We start from the raw sequence: 9,789 nt of genomic DNA on the forward strand, positions 1-9,789 counted from the left end.
TGCCTTGATTTATAATGGAGTGTGTCTCGACTGGGTCTTTCCCTTTTTTTCTAAAGGTGCGGTCACATTGTTGCTGGATGAGATTTTGTGGATAAAATAATTTCAGTAGGAATCCACATGAACAGCAGTTTTGCATGAGGGTGAAAAGTTCCACGTTCAATTTGGTCAAGTGAATTTGCTAAGCTAACAAATGAAAGCTAGTTTGAAAGTGACTTCTTTATGATCTGTGCTTCATACATCATTACACTATTGACAACGGACCTGTTTTTGCAAACTGAAATTTTGCTAATATGACTGCACCTCAAGGATGGAGGTTTCCTTTGACTTTATTATTCCATAACCTCACATTGTCCACTTTTATACCATTGTGTAATAAAATGAGCTTCACTTCACCTTGATGTACAGCTTTGGGGCTATTTGGACAAGAGGACTGAGTGTGTTTTTCGAGTTCTCTAGGATTAGTTCACCTCTTTTCCTGTGCTCACCACTGACCTGGGCGGTGGCAAAAAAGTCACAATCAAAACAAAGCTTCATTGACCAAGCAACAATGACAGTTACTGCAATAGCTTTAGCTGTGCTACAATATCAACAGCCCATATGAATACTTAAGCATGGTCCAAACTGTGTTTTAATGAATATTAATTGCAAGCAATCATAAGGGTGTGGCAGTTTGCATAGGTGTGCATAGTTTTCATAGGTTTGTGGCCGTCAGGAACATTTACATTTACGAGTTTTTTTCATTTAGTAGAGGCTTTTATCCATAGTGACTTACAATTAGGAATTATACAGCACAAATGAGAAGTGCTACATTTAAAGTGCTGCAAATACAAATTTCCAAAGTTGTCCAGATAAGTACTACAAGCCAGTAAAGAGAGCCCAGAAAATATCTGGACACTTAAAATAGATAAATAAGAGTCAATTACATCAAACATATTAAACCAAATATATATAATATTTTATCCAGCTTGTCCTAGGTTATTTGGGCATTTTGATTCTATAGGCACTCTACAGTACCATTCAAAGATTTGGGGTTGATGCAATTTTTTTTTTTTTTTTTTTTGATCAAACATAATTAAACAATGAATTGAGAGTACAAAAGGACATCATCTATGCATCCTTGCCAAATAAAAGTATTAATTTCTTAAAATCTTATGTCTGAAGGTTCTTACTAACCTGTGGTGTTGGCGTTATCAAACTAAGATGTGTGATGATGTTGTGTTGAATTGCAGACTGTCTGGCAGCCTTCATTGGACTGTGATGAAAATGGTATTATTTAATTGAAGTAAATCTGTTCAAAAGGCGAGTTGACATTTTTCCAGGTACTATGGGGTCTTCCAACTGGAATGACAGGAAGACCAAGTCACTGCCGTAGGAGTGATAGGAAAATCTGAATGATTGGGCCCATTGAGGTTGTGTGTTTCAGGAAGAGAAAAGGGTCAAGCACCAAGCCCTGAGGTACACCAGTGTAAATACAGCAAGCAAAGACTGAAAGCAAAATAAGCATTGAAGTAAGCTACAGTGTTAAATCTGGACAGTCTGCATAGACACATTGTTTTTATCATTTAAGAAATATTGCTAAATTGAGGTCAATTTTATCGAACTCTGATCTTGAGATGGTTATCCATGCTTTTATTTCGTCACGTCTAGATTATTGTAACTCTCTTTTTACTAATTTCAACAAATCTGCTTTAAACCGTCTTCAAATGGTTCAAAATGCCGTGGCAAGGCTTTTAACAGGATCTAGCAGAAGGACACACATCACACCCATTTTATCTTCCCTACACTGGCTACCCATCAAATTTCGAATTGATTTTAAAATATTAGTCTTAACTTTTAGAGCTTTAAATTGTCAGTCCCCACAATACATTGCTGATTTGTTGCTTCCCTACTCCCCAGGCCGTGCCCTTCGATCCGTAGGCAAGAGTCTTTTATTGGTCCCAAAGACTCGCTATAAAACCCGGGGTGACCGGTCCTTTCAGGTTGTAGCCCCCAGACTGTGGAATGCTCTGCCCCTGTCCCTCCGTGTGGCCGACTCTGTCGATTCTTTTAAAAAGCAACTAAAGACATTGTTATTTCAACAAGCTTTTAGTTGACTGGGCTTTATTGCCTTTTAATTAAAATTGTATAAACCTAAGTTTTATTTTGTATGATTGCACTTTGTAAAGCACTTTGTGATTGTATCTGTGAAAAGCGCTCTATAAATAAACTTTACTTACATGCTGTAGTGTTATTGACATATTTATTGTGTTACATCAAAACTGTTCTATTGGCTTTTGCTTCTGAGGCAGGACTTGTAATTGCCCATTGGGGTAGGAGTGTGATATTGTGATGCTTATTAGTTAGAGAGTGTATTGTGTACTAAATTGCTCATCTCCTTTAAAGTCTGTTGTTTTGCTTTTCAAGAGGTCGTTAGCTTAGTGCTTTGCTGTGTTAATGAAACATTAGTTTACTCAAGAGATCATTTGATAGTGTTGCTCACACCTATTTCTTCAGCAGGATATGTGATTACCACAGATTCAATTACAGGACATAAAAAGTTTTACCTTAAATGTACTGCTGCAATCTGTATTTGATTGTGCTGATCTGTGTAATTTGAGATGAACTGTAGCATCTGCTATACAATTAATCTAATAGATAAACAATAAATTGAATCTAGTTTTGTTTATTGTTTGCATTTTTTATTTACCTGTCACATTGGAATCCCTTTTTGTCAAGTATTTGGGATCTGAGTACCTTATGCTCTTGAGTTCACTGCTTGTGAAAAGGAAGTAAATGAAAGCTTCTGCAATTGCAGTGGTTAAGAGTCTTAGGCTTTGATGAGGAAAGACAAATACACATCAGCTGTGATCCATCTATCACTCGAGTCACAGAGGACAATGAGTTACTATCAGTCTGTCTGCTGGCTTGGATTGCTGTTGATATGACCAGCAGGGAGGAAAACTGCCTAATAGACAGCTGTGGCCTAATGGATAGAGAGTTGGACTTGTAACCCAAAGGTTGTGGGTTCAAGTCTCAATCACGAGTCCAACTCTCTAACCATTAGGCCACGACTTCCCCCATACTTACTGTATAATAATATATTTAAAATGATAAAACAGAGCTACTGCTGTTCAAAAACATGATAGGTTGATTTTACCGTATGTACATATTTATTTGATGTCATGGGTGATTTAAAATTCTTCTCTTGCAGATCCATTTTTTATCACCAGAACAGAACTCATTCTTCCAACCTGATGAAGTCATTAGAGCACAATGACCATATGAACGCGGATTCCAAGAACTCCAGTACCTGAAACAACAATGAAGCAGATTGGTTTATTTTCAGTACATTGAGGCCCGGTTTCACAAACGGGGCTTAGCTTAAGCCAGGATTAGGCCTTAGTTAAATTAGGATATTTAAGCAACTTTTACAAAAATGCCTTAGAAGAAAACATTAAGGTGTGTATCTTGACACAGAACATTGACACTGACATACTTTAAGATATGTCAAAGCAAGATATTTTCAGTTGAGACAGCTCAAGCATGCATTTTAGTCTGGGACTAGCTTAAGCCTTGCCTGTGAACCTGGGGGTTAGTTAGTTAGTTATAAGTATGATATGATACTGACAATAGAGAAGGTTTCAGGCTAATGTCCAGTTAAATTCAGTGATCTCTCACCCATTTGTCATTGTGGCACCATCAGTCCATTTCCACACTCCCTGCAAGTTTTTCAAACCAATCCAAAAATTATAAGAAACAGCAATCTTCTGTAAAAAATCCTGTTTTGAAAGAATAGCAATATAAATAATCTATCAACAACTAAACACCTTTCTCTTAGTTAAAACAGACCAACTAGTGTGTGTCAACATGCACAAACAAACTCAAAATCTTTTCCTGTTCACACACTTCTTCCTTTTGGCTGTTTATGGTCACCAGATCTGCTCCTCTCTGTTGACAGTCTTGTCTGCTGTCACTCCAGCTCTTCCACTCAGATGAAATATAATAAAAGCTGAAGTTGTAGTAAATCCATTTAAAGTTTTCAGCATGCTGATCTGTTTATAGAACAGTTTAGATATTAATTTAGACAGACTAGCTTTTTTCATATACAGTGTTTGTAAATAACTGAGAGTAGCAAGTAAGGGGTCACCCTTACGACCCCTTGCATTCATGTGGACACACACTCCTTATTCGAAGTTAAAGTAACAGTATTGAAAACAATAAGAAATATAATATCAGGAGTATTATCACTTGAGGTTTAAACAATACTTATTTGCATGGAGTGGAATTATTTTTTCAAATGACTTAGTGAGCAATGACCTTGTTCATAAAGGTCACGTAGAAGTTCATCAGTCTTTTTTTTTATCTGCTCTCTTTCTTCAGTCAGAATTTTGTTCTCCTTCAGTAAATGTTCTTTCTCTGCTATTACTTTTGTAGTATTTGTAAATATCAGCTCTCTTTCTTTAGTCAGGTTATTGTTGTGGTTCAGTATCTGCTCATACTTGGTAAGTGTCTTCTCTCTTTCTTCAGTCAGGTTACTGATGTGAGTTAGTAACTGCTTTCTCTCGGACGTGAAACACACACACAGCACTATTACAGCAGTCAGCAGAAGAAAACACAGCAGACACAAACACACTTCAGCTGTTCTGTTCTTTCTGTTCTTCACTGACGCACTTCCTGTAGGTGACAAAAATGTGATTAAATTTGTCTTCACCCTTATACTTCATTCAGATGCTGTCAAGAACTTACTCCGGACGTTTTTTCACAATCGCTTTGGCTCAATTCTTCAATGAGATTTTTTTTTTCTCTCAAAACAATAAGTTCAGATCTCTGAACAAATAGTTTATTTTTCACACCTGATTTGAATGTCTTATTCAGTCAAGAAAAATGCCCATCCCCTTACGGCGCCCCTGATTGGTGGCTTTTATACAGCCTATACTGTAAATATGCTTTAAAGTATGAATTCAATGTTTTTGGTGAGTTGATACATTTTGTATACAAGCAATATATTTGTGATGTCCCATATAAAATTGTGACAGTTTCACTTACAGTTTAGACAATGCAAAGACAAAGCTATTGAGAAAAACAGTAAGAGATAAAGCAATAGTTTGTCTGACTGTACTCAAATAAATTACATTACTACCTGTGTGCTGAAGTGTCTGATGTGTCCTGAGATAATGATGTCTGACAGTATCCATACTATCATAGATATCCACCATCATCTCCACTCTTTCTCCTCTGTCCTCATTTCTCGTCGTCACATTATCATAAATAGCGTGTGATATCTCTGATCTCTCAGTGTTGTACATTGTATCTCTGTGTTGATCCTGTAGGTTGCTCTAGTTTCAGATTAAGCTTCACTGCTTCGATTTCATCAGCCTGTCTTTAAAACTTAAGCTGGAACTAAACTCAAAATTAAACTGTTAGTGGTCAATGTGTCAATCATGTGACATTCAAGCTGCCAGGACAGGAAGGATTGAGAGGAAACAATTAAAAACAAGAGTCTAAAGATAGATCATATAATATAACGATCTGGAGAAATTTAGCAATATATCACTTGCTCACCAATTAATCCTCTGCAGTGAATGGGTGCAATCAGAAGTTAATTTTGAAAAACAACTCGATGGATTTGTTTCTTACAAACACACAGCTTTTCACTAAACATTAATTGTGTCCAAAATAAATCACATCCGCTTTAATTAAATCAACATAAGACCTTAAAAACAGCATAATGTTAATGAAGAGTATAACGAATGTAACAGACAAAAGGTGTACAGGAAGTGTAGAAATCATTTTTTTTATATGGAGTGAGTTACAAAAGGTGTTTGATGTTTGATTTCACGCTTCACTCACTTTCTTTGACTTGACACTGTCAGGTTTCCGTCTTCTACCATATAAATATTTCGCTTTAAAGCACAGGAAGCAGCTCATTTAACACATGCAACTTCACACCATGAAATTCACATTTATCAGGGAGATTGAATTACTGTTCTAAATCTTTACAGCATCTTTGAAAATGTCCCTAGAAATATAGTCCAGATTTTCTTTGAAAACCCAAGGTATAATTTGAAACCTGCGGACAATACAGAGCCCAACATTTGATCTGTGCCCACATTCTGCAGCTGTACATTCCTTATTGAATCATTCATCCATACGAGCTCACATTCTACTGTATTAACGTTTAGGAAATATTTCATTCACTGGGCATCTAAGACATGCAGCAGTTTCCTGTCTTCTACTACCCATGTTCCACTTCACAGCCCTGACAGAAAACAAATAAACAAACCAAAAAAACACAAAGGTGGTCACTAGCCCACACACACACACAAGCAACTGCACACACACATACAAAACACAATTGTGCTGTCTCTATGGGCCATTTATATAAAAGAAACACCCACTATTCTTTCACTTTTTCTCTACTATCTTAAAGTCCCTCCCTCTTGCTTCTGCTTTTTGTTTCCCGTTCAACAGATGTGTGTTTTGCCCGCCTTATAATCTCTGTACTGTAGCATGTTCAGTCTGTCTGCTATTTAATAACTAATCTTCAGATTAGATATAATTCACTTATTCATCAACTGCCTGTTAGTGTTTACTTACATGTAATTTTTTTACATGTAAGCAGATGCATGAGTGAGGAATGGAACACAAATAGTGAAATGTCTTTACAAATGAATGATTTTTAAATATTAATTAAAAAGTAATGTTAAGTCTTTTTTGTGTTCCTAACTATTACATACTGTATGTGGTAAATATATAAGCAAATAAAGTTTTGAACTCAACTTTTGTGGTGTAATTTTAATCTTGATGCACATACTGGAGTTATCTCTGTTGTTTATGTTATTGATAATAACCACACCCTTTATTATGAAGGACAAATATTAGTCCATGCTGAAGGCATCAGTCTCACTAATTACCTCAGATTAGCACAGTCTCTCCGACAATGATTATGTCCTGACCAAAGCTTATTAGGGAGCTTAATCATTAGAGGTCTGTTTAGGGGCTGATGACCCTCCATATGCACAGTAGGCATTTCTTTTCTTTTTCTTTTTTTTTTGGCAAAATACCAAAAAGATGAATCATATATTCAAGTAATTAAATGCATTAAATAAATACAACCAAAATGGAACACTCATACAAATGGTTCATTGAAATGGTTTTAAAAATTACCAAATATGTGAAGATATTTATTTAAAGGCTTATTACTTGACATCTAAGGGGTTAATATTTTAGGTCATGATCTTTTTTATACATGCATACTCTCAATGAATTGCTCATTAGTGTTGAGTCGGAGTATGCAGCATAGACGTACAAAAAGTACAAAACAAGAAACGCAAGGAAATCATCTTTAAACATGTATTTCCTGTCAGTCACTTGCTTTGATTTTGAACTGACTGAGGACAATAAGGGACAAAGCAACTACCGTCATTCCCGTGTTAACAGGAAAACACCACACATGACGGAATGTTACCAACATTCCAGTTGAATCCATGAGTTTGAACAGATGAGGCACAAACAAGAAATTCATTACACAGGTTTTATTCATGGAGTACTGCATAAAAGCATCATACAGCAGTTTTTTTTCCACAAGGTTGTCAAAATAAAAAAATTCACTGGCACACATTTCATTAGCTCACACTCACACGCACAGTATCTCATCTGTCGAAGCTGCCACCTAGTAATTGGACGTCCCTTTTCCCCGACAACATTTGTCAACTGCCATCTGTCTGTCTGAGTTCACCCCCTTCCATGTTTTCGTCTCACCCACCTCCCCCCAAAAGTCTTTAATCAAGCTGCAACACTTCTTCTCAAGTAAGGCACCCATCCCTCCCTCCCCTATCTTGACGGTTTAGATAAGACAGACTGGCCACCAGGGTCCTTATCTCTGCCCCTTATGAACAAGTGCTTAAAGGACAAAAAAATAAACAAGCAACTGAGAAAAACAAGACGGTGAAGAGCACAGTTAAATGCACTAAAACAGTTTCAAAAGTACAGAGTCCATAAATTGCTCTCGAACCCCTCCGTGGACCACCCACCACCCTGCAGCTCCATGTAAGTCTATGAAGCTCCAGAGGCAACTAAGAGAAAAGCTCGTTCTCCCCAACTCTGTCCTGCACGTCTGGAGCGCTGCTGTCAGAGGGGGTCTGCTCCAGTCTGGTTGTGGTCTCCAGGACAAACAGACTGCATCAAGTTCTTCAGAACCAGAACATACTTCTTTGCAGTTCACAGAGTACCAACATATAGTCCCGGGACAGGGGAAGCTGGTTCCTCAAGTTCCCACAGTCAGATACAAAAGGAAAGTCTGCTCTTCCCCAACAACAATTGAGTTCTTGTGAAGGATGTAACAGTTGTTGACTTGTCTGCATCACCCTTCCACCCACCTCCTCACACCTTAGTAGCCAGTGACTGGGCCTCGGTCTTCTGTGAAGAAAGGGAGCTGGCAGGACTGGCGTGAAGGGCTTTCTTCAGGTTGAGGAGGCAGAGGCACTGGGAACGGAAGCGGAGGTCGAAGAAGGCGTAGAGGAGTGGGTTGAGGCAGCTGTTGACGTACGCCAGGCAGGTTGCATAGGGATGAGCCAGAAGAAGGAGGTTCAGGAAGGTGCAGGAGTCAGGAGCAAGGTTCAGGTACGAAAGAGCATCCATGGTCTTCACGATGTGGAAGGGCATCCAGCATGCAGCAAACACCACTACCAATGTGGTGATGATCTTAAGCAGGCGGCGTTTGCGCTGGTCCTCCTTGCGCAGGCTGTTGAAGTGGCGTGTGACGGTGCAGCCGATGAATCCGTAGCACACCATCATGGCCAGAAGAGGGATCAGAAATCCGAGAGCGGTGGAGGAGATGCTGAGACCGGCGATCCAAAAGGTCTCCTGACCCGGTTTGCTCACCACCAGGCTGAAGTCCATGGCGCAGGAGGTGCGGTTGGTCTCAGAGTCGTACACCGTGGTGCGAAACAGCAGCGTCGGTGCAGCCAACACACCTGAGAGGAGCCAGATGGTGGCCAGTGAGGCCCACATGTGTCCTCTGGTCCGCAGCTGTGTGCTGGTGAGGGAGTGAACGATGGCCATGTAGCGGTCCAAACTCAGGCAGGTGAGGCAGAAGACACTGGCATACATGTTGAGCAACACCACATAGCTGCTGATCTTGCAGAGGGCCACGCCAAACGGCCAGTGGTATTCCAGGGCGGTGTAGACAGCCCACAGAGGCAGGGTCACCACAAAGGTCAGGTCAGCAAGAGCCAGGTTTCCAATGTAGATGTCCGCAGCTCTCCGTTTGGACTGAGCCCGCCATACGGTGAAGATGACCACACCGTTCCCAGTGAGGCCCAGGATGAAGATGAGCATGTAGAGCACAGGAATCAAAGAATATGATGGCTCCCACTCGTCAAAATCACACATTGAGTTGTTTACTGTCTCATCGTAGTCATCTTGGCTGTAGTCAGCAGTCATGTTGTCCATGGCATTCATTCCTCCAAGGATCTTTTGGTGTTTAAAGTATCAGTGATCTAAATGATCACAGAGAAGTCAGCTTGTTATGTGTTCAGGTCAGAATGTGCTTTCAGCTGGACAAACTGTGGCTTTTAAACCCTCAGGATCTCACACTCCCCTCCCCTCGCCCCTGACCACGCCCCTCTGCCCCGGAGACCCCGCCCCTGATCTCAGCGCTGCAGCTCCTCAGGAAAAACCCAGCGGATTAGAGAACGAATTATAAAAATAACCAGCTAACACAAATATTTTACATGCAGAACTGCTGATTAACAGCATGTACATTCAGAACGGGCATCACATTTGCACTGCCGTAAATAAAGCTGCAAA

General features: G+C 39.6%; 1 protein-coding gene across 1 annotated transcript; it reads right to left on the minus strand.

Moving 5' to 3' along the window:
* Positions 1-7,505: 7,505 nt before the first annotated feature.
* On the minus strand, positions 7,506-9,522 carry LOC306864108 (apelin receptor B-like). The gene has a single exon (XM_079407823.1). The coding sequence runs from the start codon at positions 9,439-9,441 to the stop codon at positions 8,362-8,364; it is 1,080 nt and encodes a 359-aa protein (XP_079263949.1). The 5' UTR covers positions 9,442-9,522; the 3' UTR covers positions 7,506-8,361.
* Between the last annotated feature and the right edge of the window lie 267 nt (positions 9,523-9,789).

Source organism: Barbus barbus (genome assembly GCF_936440315.1).
Source record: "Barbus barbus genome assembly, chromosome: 45".
Classification (NCBI taxonomy): Eukaryota; Metazoa; Chordata; class Actinopteri; order Cypriniformes; family Cyprinidae; genus Barbus; species Barbus barbus.

Excerpts from the sequence above, each read along its gene's own strand:
- LOC306864108 (XM_079407823.1), bottom strand. The coding sequence starts at position 9,441 with ATGAATGCCATGGACAACATGACTGCTGACTACAGCCAAGATGACTAC.